The 13,903-nt window shown below is 35.0% G+C and overlaps 1 protein-coding gene across 3 annotated transcripts in view; it reads right to left on the bottom strand.

Moving 5' to 3' along the window:
* Positions 1-13,903, bottom strand: part of LOC106132706 (potassium/sodium hyperpolarization-activated cyclic nucleotide-gated channel 2) — a 189,381-nt gene that overhangs the window by 155,527 nt on the left and 19,951 nt on the right. For all 3 annotated transcript variants that reach the window (XM_013332212.2, XM_013332211.2, XM_060949461.1), the window contains exon 2: positions 5,241-5,712. In XM_013332212.2, the coding sequence (XP_013187666.1) occupies positions 5,241-5,287 (47 nt within the window). In that variant the 5' untranslated portion in view covers positions 5,288-5,712. The remainder of the gene's footprint in view (positions 1-5,240; positions 5,713-13,903) is intronic.

Raw genomic sequence — 13,903 nt, forward strand, 5'->3', positions numbered from 1 at the left:
CAATAAGATTGTAATGCTAGAACAATAATTGTTCAAGGCACATCTAGATGAACTACTTACTACTCGTATCTGAGAGAGTGTTCATTGCGTCCAACTGTTTGGCTTAATGATCGAATTAATCGCTTAAATGAAAAATCCCAAGAAGAATTTATAAGCCTATCTCTTAGTCGCCTTTTACGACATCAATGGAAGTTATATACTGTATAATATACTAATTCTAATTTCATATTCTTTTATTAAGTAACGTAAGTCGCATACCTCGACTTGCTTTTCGCTGGAATTACTGTTTTACATAAACATGAGAAAAATAAATTGAAAAGACAACATTATTAGTACGTTTAGCGATCTCATCACGTCGAATATGACAGGGAATCCTCAGAAATGTATACAAATATAATACTTAGAAGCAAATTGCCGTCGACATGTTAGGCTGAATGCACACCCATCTCGGACTGACGATCGATAAGTTGGAATTTATTATTGAGAGAACAACATTGGGGTGAAAGGACTTTCAGAAATGGCATTGGGATTAAGATTCAGCAGATATAAAATCTTCAAATCTGAGCATAATTATAACTTATTCTGGTTTACTCAACATCATATTTTCTCACAAGTACACATAATTCATCATTCTAGCTTTCGTTAGCGGCTTCGTATTAGTTTATTCTGTTAAGTTTCGTCCAAATCATAAAGATTGACAGAATAACAAACATATATATTCACAACATTCGCTTTTATGATTTACAAAAACAGCACGTCTGGTGATCGAATAAGGAGGTCATTCACAGATATTTTCATATCCCATTATTAATATTCAGATTTGTGTGACATTCGACTCGCATTGGGAAGAAAAGTTTGTGCGCATTTCCACAAATATTTTTACATATCTATGAATGTTTTGCTCATTAATTAGTCTATATATATCGGAGTCATGAAAAACCCAAATGACCTTTACAAAAAAAAATATTAATAATTAATTTTGTATTTTGTTTGGGCAGATTGAAAAATCCTATCTAGGTAAAGGTTTGTTCGTAGCAACTTGGGTTTGTTATTTTGGTTGATAGACCTAGCAAATAGAGTCGGTAGTCGAACTGTTAAGGTGCCTTAATACAAAAACATGATGAATAGTTGGCCCTGGTTCCAATCTTACCGCAGCCATGTACCAAGACTCTTTTCTGAGTTACTCCATATTAGTTTCCTTATCGATGCTCTTATGGCGAAGGAAAACATTGTGAGTGAACCTGCAAACTATGTACCAATACATTTCTTAGTTAATTGGCAGTTCCTAGGTTCCTTACAAAAGAATCGAAGGTCAGACGGGTGACGTTTCTTATTAGTTATCACTGACCCGGTCCATTGGGGCCCAGTGTGGGACAAATGAGACGAGTTTGTTCCAGTAGTAGTTTGGGACATGTAGTAAATGAAACGACTCAACTCAAATGTGCATGTGAAGTTGCCTTTACTTTCATACACACACGCCCGTAAAGCAGGTTATTTGTTCAGTTGTTTGCATGTGATTGTATTAGTATAATAATAATTAATTCCAAATGAAGGGTAATTTGGCTAATTGAATTTGGCGTAAGTGCTACTAAAACTGTAATCGCAGGAAATGTAAATATGTAGGTGCAGATTAACATATGAGTTAATATCAAGTTAGTGTAATGCTATGTTACATTAGACATCTTATTGGAATAATTTTGTTTTTGATTTCGATCTTTGGGTGTTCTCTATTCCACCCTCCGTCTGCTCCAAAGCATTTAGCCAGGAGCCCGCTTTTCAAAATAATTTTAGACTTAGAGGCTGTTCGGCGACGTAAAACCTTTTTAAATTTGAACATCTTCCCAAAAAAATTTAAGATAAAAAGTATGCAACAAACGTGAACATTTATAATCGGAGATATGTATCATGTGATAGATGTAGTCGATGGAGTAAAAAGAAAACTACTTTAGTTATTTTACGAAATTAACCCTCAAACCTTTGCTCGCAGGCAATCGAGGTCGACTTAGATGCAAATACATTCCCAACTGCACTCATATTTCAAATGTTGTCCCACAAACACAATAAAACTTTTAATAGCCCCGAAGTAGGTTAAACTGAATGCTTCGTCATACAAGCATATATATGACTTGTATGAATGTATGTTCACTCCGGATGTACATCCTACGCGGTTTCAAATCCACTTTGTGGTATGACCCTTGCATGGACTAAGCCATTGTCATTGTTTCGGAGAAGTCAACTTTAAAGCAGTTATAATACAGTTTAAAATTGAATTTTGTGAACAACCGTCGTAGCACTCGAGCTACGGCGTAGGCGTTGCTACGACGGTTTTTTCTTATTCGTATAAAATGTACTGATTTCACTCGTACTGTCTTAAAAAATGTATTATTTACAAGTACAGATTATTTGTAGTGCATGTATGATATTTTCTTAATACATACATACATACATACATAAACTCACGCCTCTTTCCCGGAGGGGTAGGCAGAGACTACCTCTTTCCACTTGCCACGATCCCTGCATACTTCCTTTGCTTCATCCACATATTATCTTAATATGAGTAAGTATTCACAAGTCAAGCCATTTGATTAACCACTGCCGTTCAAATAAACTACTAGCTTTTTAGTTCCATAATATTACAGGAAAGTAAACAAAATTATATACCTAGCGGTTATATATTATTGTATTTATGGATGATCCCAAAGTCCCTTGTTACAATACCTTAAACCGATGAGTTACATCATAAGATAGACAAATAGAAGTACGAAAGATGTTGCCTCTGATTCCCTTCCGGGAAGTAGTCATGATCTGACGATAAATTTGTTTTTATATGAAGCTGCGGACTTATCCACATATCGCTTTGGATTTGAGTTCACAACTTGGATGGTCCCACGAGGCGCAACACAAACTCACCGCCCATCTATATTAACTTATTACTTGATTACGGTAATCAAAGTGATTATAATCAAACCGGTTTGATCCTAAACTTGTGACGTCACTAACGAGCCTTTGATCGCGCGACCGCAGCGCTGATTGGGAAATCTGTGAAATGCTACGGACGTGGCCGCTTAGTTTTCGCCAATTAGTTTCATTGGGATAGCTGGGATTCGAAAGCTAACACATTGAACCTTAATACTCGTACCGTGGGCCACATAGAAAATTGCAAAATTGCAATACCTGCGTATTTTAGTAGAGGTAGGTACTTTTCTGTAAGCTTATTACCTACTAAAGAAATCGTATAAATTTCCCTGATTGAAGTAATGTAAAGTATTATATTTACGTATTTTTATAAAATTAGATTTTATTGATTAATTTACTTAGTTTGACATTTCACGTTTCAACTTTGCATTTATATTCAACGTTTTCGCCTTTTATCAACGAAATGTATAATTTATTTTTGATACCAAGAAACATCTAAATTTATTCAAACGAACTTTGAATTCTGTTTTGCCTTTCACAGTCCGTTTGATATACAAAATATCTATTAAGATGACTAAAATAATAACGTATTACAGTAATACTTAATAATATTTTTTAGTAAGCTTACGTTATTATGCGATTTGCCTTCATTAACTTTTGGTAATTCCATTAATAAAAACGTAATACAGATGACCAGATTTTTCAGAATTAAATTAATAAGATCATCTTTCTGTTGTCAGAAGTCGCAACCCCACCTCTTTGGAGAAAAATCGTGGACTGCACCATTGACCACCATCCTGGATTGAGTAAGTCAGGAAAAACAATAATGTTGTGTCTGACCTGCGAATCTTTTGCAGAGAAACCTAATCCATATTGAATTATGGTTGCGTCCGGAATATGTATAGGTTTCTTAAGGTGTTTCTCTTCACAGTAATGACTTCGGTTAAGCTTTCTTCTAAGAAATTTATTGACAAGGTTTTAACAGTAACCTGCTTACTTGATGCCAACTCTTCTTGGCAATTAATGATGCACTGTTTATTAAGAGTAGCTTTCGCCCGCGGCGAGATATACCCTATGTCCTTCTCCGTTCTCCACTCTATGGATTCAGTGATTTTGACGTGAAAGATGTCCGTCTTTCAATAAACAATCACACTATCACATTTTTAATTAGTATTTATAATATAAATATCGATAACTTTTGCCCTTAAGCTACCACATGCACTAGAGAAATGAACTGGTCCAATTCTTCATTGCCGAAAACCACAGGGCTGTAGACTTTCATTTACATATATTAGTCGTTTAATATATGTTAATCAAAGTCAATGCAACCAAATCATTATGCAAGAGAGTTATATGCATCCTAAATAAGATGCAGTGAGGAAATATACCTATTAAGTATTTCGATTTAGTAATTGTGAAAATTTTATTATTTTTTAGTTAAAAGTCGACATCCATAAAAAGTCCTTTCACAAGTAAAAAAAATATAATTTAATACAACACTGTGAAAATAAAAAACTATTTTTATGATAAAAACCAACATAGTAATACTAATATAGTATTTTTATGCTTTTACGTAACAAAAACTAGCTGTTAAATGATTTAGAGTTAAATTGAACATAAATTCTTAGCGAAATGGGCACTTAATTAATATCTAACAAGTACTTATCTGCCAAGAACTGTGATTCTTGGTAACAGAAGATCTCATCCCACTTAAACACATTTCTTAGAGCCAGTGAAGACTTTTCCGGGAACTTCGTGCCTAGCTAAGGTTACGGCACGTTTATTTTATACTTGCTTTTATATTATAGTATTCTATTATATACTGGCTATTATATATAAGTACTAGCTTTTTCTGCGACTTCGCTCGTGCACTAATCTTTTATTTATTTATTTGTAATTCTTGGAGTATTTAAAATTAAAACATATGTAGCTTAACGTGGCTTTAGCCTCAAATTTTACGGGAACTGTACGTTTTTGGGTTGATAGTTTTTCTCAACTATGTGTTGCTACATGAACATTTATACAATCATAATCCTATCACGCATAAATCAATAATTACGGATTCGAAAATGCGTGGAAAACTGAAATTGAAAATTATGTTATAAAGGACAACTACAAAATTTATGAAGAGATATTAGGAATTTATCAAAATCTCTCAAATCATTGTCAGAGGTCCTGCACATCCGCTTATTGTTACTGCTCCTATATAGCGGAACGGATCGACGTTTTTCTGTTTGCAACTTCCAAATATTTAGTTTTAGGAAGATTTTGGAGCGAAGTACGCATTTAACAGATTGTCGACTGTAAATTTTACGAGTACTTACGTGTTGTTAGCGGACGAAAGCCGCCGGTGTAGGCTGCGCAGCGACATGGCGTACCCCTAGCAGGGCGGGCTGCCACTGCCTTTGCCTCGCGGCCGGCGCAGTGCGCGCGCGCCGAAGAACGCGCCCTCTTCGTTGCAGGACTGCGAGCGCTGCGAGGCCAACATGCCGGCCGCTCGGCCGAGCGCGTGTAGCGGCCTCACACGCGCACGCCTTCCCCACCCGCACCCCCCCACCACCTCAATCTTGCTGCCCGTCGCGCTCGAAACGCTCACTGCGCTTGCCGACGATACGCTCGCTAAAAATCCTTAACTCGTCGGTATCACACGCGCGACACGACACTTCTTGGCACTTGTGTACACTAACTACCTTAACTAACTAATTAATTTATTATTGAAGGCGCTTCGTCGGTTGCTCGATTTATTTAATTTTACTAAAATTATTGTTTGAGGTTAGCTTCACGCCTCCAGAATATCTGAAACAAATTAGAATCTGTAATTAGATCACCGGCTCGTTTCACCGGGAGCGAATGAATTGGAAGGAAATTGGAATTGATCGAGCCCGCTATAATCGAATTAGTGCGTTGAAATTAATTTGGTAACGTAAACAATTGTCCAGTGGCGATTGGCGAATTTGGTGATGCTCATTATTCGTAAAGAAATATTACATGGTAATAACACACAACTTAATTTTTTTCTAAAATTTTACTCATACCATATTTTAGAAGTAAAATTTGTACACACGCATATCTACATAGTAGCCCTAACAAGACCGAAAAAGAGAAGCTTATATGACCTAAATTCGATATTTACAAAACTAAAAGAACAGATTCTGGCTAAAAATCATATGAATTAAAATCACACGTACAAAAAAACTAAAAATGTTTATCAAAAAATGTAAAGCCAGTACATGCCCTAGCATACCTACATCAGCTTCATAACCATAAGTCGAGTTTCCAAACACATTTGACCTATTTCCCAGTCGCAACAACGTTAAGTCTCCACCACCTTACATTACGGAGTGTAGGATTAGAAGCTTTCAAAGGATTAGCTGACGAACGCTGACTGACCGCTTCCATAAAACTTTATCTCTTTTATAAATACTGGGATATAATGAAAGTAATAATGTGTTATACTTTTATTGTACACTATGTTTTGCCCGCAGGTCTGCCTGCGTTTACGAAAGATTTCATTGGATTCTTGGTTCCCTACGCCTTCCAAATGGTTACGGATTTACGTTCAAGCTACCATGAAAGCTATAACGTAAACAATACTTAATATTCGTAAATATATTTATTATGAAAAGTTTCAAATACTACATGATAAGTATCACGTCAGAAAACTGGAAATTACAGTTATCAGTTGTACGAGTTTAGCCTATCGTTTACTTGTGGTCTTCCTACGTCGCTCTATAAGAATTTTTTTCTTACTCGTAGTCCCACCATTCTGAACTGTGTTGGCTACCGACTGGCGTTACTACGGACCAGTGGGTCACTACGAACAAACGTCTAGTTAATTAAAAAAAAAAGAAAACTGATCGAATGACTACATATCAACGCATAATCTTACCGCTGAAATTGTAATTTGTTATGTAGCATTCCTTAAATGATCTAGGGGTGCACAAAGAGAGGGTTCACCGAAAAGACCACGTGTACAGAAATTGATAACATTATTCGTTTTACATACTTATCTTACCATACATTCTCTAGTCCTATATAAATTAACTTCAATACAGCAAACTCTCAACTTTTCCCAGTATACTTATCTCGTAAAGGATGCTCGACTTAATTATAATATTATAAAAATTAACAAGTGTCCGCCACAGGCGAGATTAGCGATCATGGCGAGGGGTTTCTCATTAAAACTTGACCTACTAATTTCCTCTTCAAGTTAAAAAAGAGTGTTCCCTTAAAGTGCGTTTTTAAGGTATTTTTATAAGCAAATACTTATAGAATCAATGGCAAACTTTGATCTTACAACTACTAAGTTAAAGAGATATATAATCTACTAGCGACCCGCCTCGGCTCGCACGGGTGCAAAGCTGATACCAAAATATGCCCACCACGCGCGGGACGTGGGAAGCAATTTTGCTTTATACTATGTAGTGATGATCTTATTGATTAAAAATTTATTAGACTAACCCTTAAAAGATTGATATAAAAGGGTTTAACCTTATTGTTAACATTGTCTACATTCAATTTTGGAATAATGCGGGAGTTTAAGAGTGATGTCATTACTGTCCCAGATCCTAAAGTACCGAACTAATGAACCTTATCATTAAAAAGATTTCATTCAATATACAATTTACCTTATTCAATTTTAAACATTTAAAAAAATTATTTCAGCGTTCCTAAATGAAAACTATAAGACTTAAACAACAAATAAACAGCCAAACTAATTTGTGAATATTACTGCCTTTGCACTCGGCGACGTAAAGGCTCTTTTAAATAAAATGGACCTGTTTCCACCGGCTTTAAAATAAATTTGCCGGTACGACGGATTTTAAAAGCTATTTCGTAGTGGCGCTTTGCACAAAACCTTCAGGATACCACGGGTAGCCTGGTGCATCAAAATTAACTGCAAGTCCCTTATCTCAATTTTTATGACACTCATAAATTATGTATTATGAAAGAAAAGTAATTTTTTCGTAATATTAGTCAGTAATTAACTTTTCGCTTTGCGTTCACAATATATGTACGTATGTTGTTAGCAAGTATGCAGAGGCTATGGATTTTTAATAAGATTTTTTTGCGTACTCAGTTTAGATAATGTTTTTTTAAATCTGCGACAATCTGCTCTATCAACACCGTAATAGATAACGACGTCATAATACATACATACAATCATATACTCTGGGCTCCTCTCCAGAGAATTGAGGATGCAACCGAAACTTAAGCCAAGAGGAAGAAGACACATAGATATAATCACGTCCATATCCCTTGCGCGGTAGACAGAGCCAGTAGTCTTAAAAAGACTGATAGGCCACGGTCCATTATTTGGCTTAATGATATAATTGAGATGTTAAAAGTGACAATTATATATATCTATATGTATATTGCAAATACCTTTTTTCCCCTCTTTGCTCGCAAACGCTACTTTTTCAATGCTAACCAATCGACCACTGCCTTAGTTAATATTTCAACCAATGCAGTGAAAATTAAAAGTTCAAATAGGTTCTATAACTTGTATTTAGGCTATGTAGGCGATCTCATTAATACTGCACTAGGAATCGGTTCAAATTAATCAATAACCTTATGTTTACTTTCAACGCTGGAAGTATTTATTCAGCCTTAAGAATTTACGACAGGTAGCTAGACAATTATCTTCTAACTCTCTTTTTCTGAAATAGAATAAAAAGTTAGAGAGAGACAACATAAGATGTGCATTAAAACATTCGTCAAAACCTGCTGAAATTCTGTCTTTGAAATAGAATGGAATAAAAGACACACTCATCATCTTCATGGCATGAAGTCACTAGAATTATAATTACTACAATAAAAATATATTCAGATCTTTTTCAGCCAGCCTTACGGTCAGAGAAAAATGTCGTCTTGGAATGAATATACAAAATATATAACTTTACAAATACAAACAAAACTGAAAGAAAAATGTGTGAAAACACCTGAAAACTACTTTAACATTACACACAGGACTTGGTGAAAATGGAAGTGTAAAAAAATATCAAATATTATCAATTAAACAAGTAATTTACCGCAATTTTTGCACGAGTTTCATTCCAGGGCTCTTAACGTGCTGTTCCACCATTTCCCGTTCAAGTATAAAAACGAAAACGAGAGGTTTCATTGCAAAATATTAAAATCGTCCGACCAAAACTGCGGCCTTAATATGTCCAGTGTAATTTGAACCGAAAAATGATCCCGGAGGGACCGTTCTCAGTTGATTGGATGAAGTCGGGCGGGTCAAGGTATGTCGGTCGTTATATCTAATCTGAATATAATCCAGTTATAAAATACACGTGTTTCGGTAGGTTACAGTTGGAGAATAGGCAATTATACTACTTTGGGATCTTCAGTTGGTGTATCACCATTATACTCATGGATGAAGTCAGGTTTTTACAATAAGTGTATCCGGTTCATCTTTTCAGTGAAATCTAACCCATATTATATATTATGGTTACACAACAGTTACGAAATTTTGACCATTATATTAAAAACAAAATATGAAGTGTTTACACACCTTTATGTGTTGTTAAGGCAATGAAAATTTAAAAAGTTACTCTGTACAAAAATAAACTTTCTACGATTCTATAAAATTTTCTCTTTGTAAGGAAGAATTATTTACTACTAAGAAGTTTTAGTTTTGAGCGTCTTATTTGTAAGACAACGTACATTTAACAAACTAAGAAACTTGTGAAGAATGTGGCATGTATGTTCCTTGAAAGTGTAGGAAGCACTAGAGGGGATAATCAAAAATTTCTTTAAACATGAGTGGAACTGCAGGCATAATCTTATTAACACAGAACCTTTACTTCCAGTATTCATTGCTCAGTGGTTATGCCACCTATTGGCAAAAAATCCTACACGAGCATTATCGCGATCAAATTTTGAGTTATCTCGTCAATTTATAAGGCCAAAACGGAACGTAAAATATATAATAATAACATCCTACGATGAATCGGAACATTAACCACCGTAGTATGGAACGTTAAATGTATTTTGTTAGCATCTGCGGAAGATTTATGAGTATTTCATGCAAGAAAGGGCTGGGAAGCAATACAATAAATGTCAAACGCAATGCTAAATGTTATCCTTTTCTTATGAAAATATGAACATATCTGGATAACCCACCCATACCTCTTCTGTGTATATATATTTTTTAAACACATACAAAATAAAACTTCCAAACCGTGGACATCTCGCAGGATTTATCTATGTTCGGTGAGTCGTTGAAACATTTACAATTGATTTTTTATTTTTAAGTTTTAAATTTATTCAAATATACTCAAAATCAATTTACTCAAAATTAAAATATAAATACGCTCATCTGTCTATATTAGCACACCCGCGTAAAACGAAAATTCTATCGATTTTGGGAAATACTCCCTTACATACCACAATTCAAATCCCTACAAACCAGAAGTTTAAACTGTGATGGTCATATATCAATCAATCAGTTAGTCAGTGTCTTCTCTTATATTAAAAGATGGTATTGCTAAATTGTATCCCAACCCAATGTAAGTAAATGCACTTAGGGCTTTAGATCAACATGTTTTATTTGCCCCTTTACAGTTATTTACAGAATATATGAATTATACATTTAGTTGAAGAGGTATGTTTACCTATTAAATTCTCGCAATATCTTTAAGGTAAACTGGTAAAAAATAAGCATTAAGATAATCCATAATCTAGTACAGTATTCCTATCACCAAGAGTTTTTTAATAATAAATTTACCATTGTGCTCAATGTTTTTGTGATTGAATTTTCCAATCGAGATAGCCACGTTGATATGATTTTTGTTTTTACTAACGTCAATTGACGATGCCCTTTGTTAGTGAAAAGCCACCGAAATATGAAGAGAGAATGTTTTTCAGAACAATGGAAATCCGCTTACCCACTATAGTCGATTGATTTCATTGTAAAAGGCCAATATATTAAAATGACTTTTACCTTTGCAAATAAAAATATTATGAAGAAAATAATCTAGCAATGGGAAGATTGAAGCAAATTAAACTAAGATTAAATCATAATACTGTGACACTAGTGCCTTGTAAAGTTGCCTAAAAAAACTTAATTTACCACAAAAATACATATATAAAATCACATCTTTATCCCTTACGGAGCAAACAGGTCCACCAGTGACTTAAAGACTGAAATATTGTATTCAGATGTATGGTTATATGACAGAACTGAGATTCAAATAGGACAGGTGATTTAATTATACAAAAAGAATATTGCAAGATAAAACATCAATATGCAACAAGGACAACATTAAAATTGAAAATAAAAAGCATTAAAAGTTTCACATCCCATAGTTGGTTGGTTCTGTTGGAGGGTTTTGTTCGACGTCTCTTATAGAATGATGATGATTTGTGTACATTCGGAAATAAAGTATTTAAATAACAGCGAATTAAACTGCCAAATACGTTGCGCGGATAATTTTAGAAATAGACGACTTTTTTTATACTAAGTAGTGTTTCGTAGGTATGTATACGTCTTAAAGTAAACGTTCTGTAGCCGCGAGATGGGTCGTCGTCAATCATTGGGAGGATCAATCATTTAGTCTGAACTTCTGATTTATCTGTCTAACATCCAATCTGGCTCATATGCCGCTATTTCTTGCCTAAGCACACCATTTTACTGTAACGAGCGTTTAGGATATCTTTACAGCTCATGTTGCTCAGTTCTTTGTTTGTGTAATTAAACAATTTTAACAATTAATTGATCTTTTGTATATTTTATAAAAATATGTTATTGCTTTCTCCATCGATAGTCCAAAACTATTTGTTTGTTTGAAAATTGGCGTGTAGATTCTTTATCTGGTCTTGGGGAGCACTTAGAGAGGATTTCCTGAAATTCCTGCGGGAATGGGACTCTTTCGTTTCGTCCTTTAGTAAAAAATAATTTCCCAAAATACAGATATCCCAAAAAGATATTCTCACTATCGTCCCTCTCTTCATAACCTCTCTTTTCCCTTCAATATTGATTATTTGTCCTTATCCTATTCATCCTTAACCCAAACGAATATCATATTAATTATACAAATTACGGCTAAGCCTATTTGCCATCGGCAAAATAACCAATACCAAGAAACCATACTAATATACTAATATTATTAAACTAACTCACGCCCGCAGGTCCGCCTGGGTTAATTTAAAATTTCTGTTTCCATACTTTTTGTCTCCTTTTCCAAGATATAAACTACTTGTGCTTATGTTGAAACTTACTTTCGCGTATATGTGTATAATGTTAGTTGAGTTTTGATGGTATTTCGACTTATCTATTCGAGCGTTCGCCATGATTTTTTTTCAATCATAAGGTATAATGAAAAGGAATTTTTTTTTTAGAAATTTCAAATCTGAAAAAATACTGTTCCCGTAGGATTTTTCTGAAAAGGTATAGTTGGTTATTGATGCGACGAAATCGCGCGCAAAAGCTAGTTCTGCGTAAACAAAACTATACCCTTGGGGTCATTGATCGGATATCTGTATTACCGCTTCTTTTCAGGTAAACAAGCCTTACAGTGGTAATATATCAGCCGCGGCGGTGTGTACGGAGCATACTATCCCGAGGGACGACATATGAACAGATACATTACCTACCGTTACGTGAAACGGATCGTGTATAAATCTTGGGATAATCAGAATAGTTTGCGGCAGTCGAAAGACGGTAATAGAATGGTATCTTATACATACATACATAAATCACCATTCCCGGCGGGATAGACAGAGACTACATCCTTCCACTTGCCACAATCTCTACATACTTCTTTCGCTTTATACACAATCATATCTCTCTTGATGCAAGCTCGTCGATTTGGAGTTTATTTTATTTAGTAGTTTCTTTTATTGACGTAAAAACAATTTAATAGGTATTTTAATTTTAAATACTTGATCGTAGTCATGTTGGTTCCCTGGACCCACGCAGAATGATAATAATAATAAAAAAAACATGTATGCAATAATTTGGTATGTATATTTTCATAAGTTTCATTGATGTGCTCATGTTTATGCCTTGCAACATCACAAATCATATTAATGAACAATAAATATAGACATAAAATAATATTTCCTTTTACATAATATTCTTCTTATCTCTGTCTACAAGAGCTGTATCAAAGGAATCATTATTTAAAGTTTAATAATAAACGGAATTAAATTATCATTTATCAGTGTTTCAACTGTGAAATTCTCAAAGGAGCGTTTCCTCGGGCAAACAGAACGGAGCGCGTAAATATCGCTTGGAGGATTGAGAAACGCAATCTAACATCAATAGGGTGGAAGTGCCAAAACTTGACACAATTTTAAAGCGGCCGATTCAGGGCTCGGCACCTTTGCATCGATTTTTCACCAAGTCTATTTCGCGAACAGAGCAAAGACGTCTCGGAGTTTATGCTCTGCGCTCAATGTTTTCCGCCATTGTAGAAAATCTCGCCTTAAATACGTGGTATTGTGGATAAGATTCGTCGCTTTTCGGCGGCACCTCGCACCGTGCCAACAAACTATTGTGAAGTTCACCTCAGTAATAGCACTCTGCCTGATTGCTAGGCATTCTTAGGGCATATTGTAAGAAGTCTGGGCAGTATAAGACTATAGCAAACATGCTGGTAGTCAATTTTTATTGATGTTTCCTTATATGACATCTGATACCATATTCAGTGACGTGTGGTTGCCGGCACCAATACAAAAAAGAATAGTACCATTCCATCTCTTTCCCATAGATGTTGTAAAAGGCGACTAAGGGATAGGCTTACAAACTTGGGATTCTTTTTTAGCCGACATGCTAGCAACCTGTCACTATTTATATCTCAATTATTTTATTAAGCCACACAGCTGAAGCGGCTTATTAGTATTTTTAAGACTGTTGGCTCTATCTACCCCGCAAGGGAAACAGATGTGACTATATGTATGTATGTATGTTCCCTATTTTTGTGACTGAACCGATGAATTTGCAAGAACGAACATTTTTATGAAGGTAGATGATGCAAAA

This window comes from Amyelois transitella, chromosome 19 (assembly GCF_032362555.1).
Source record: "Amyelois transitella isolate CPQ chromosome 19, ilAmyTran1.1, whole genome shotgun sequence".
Lineage (NCBI taxonomy): Eukaryota > Metazoa > Arthropoda > Insecta > Lepidoptera > Pyralidae > Amyelois > Amyelois transitella.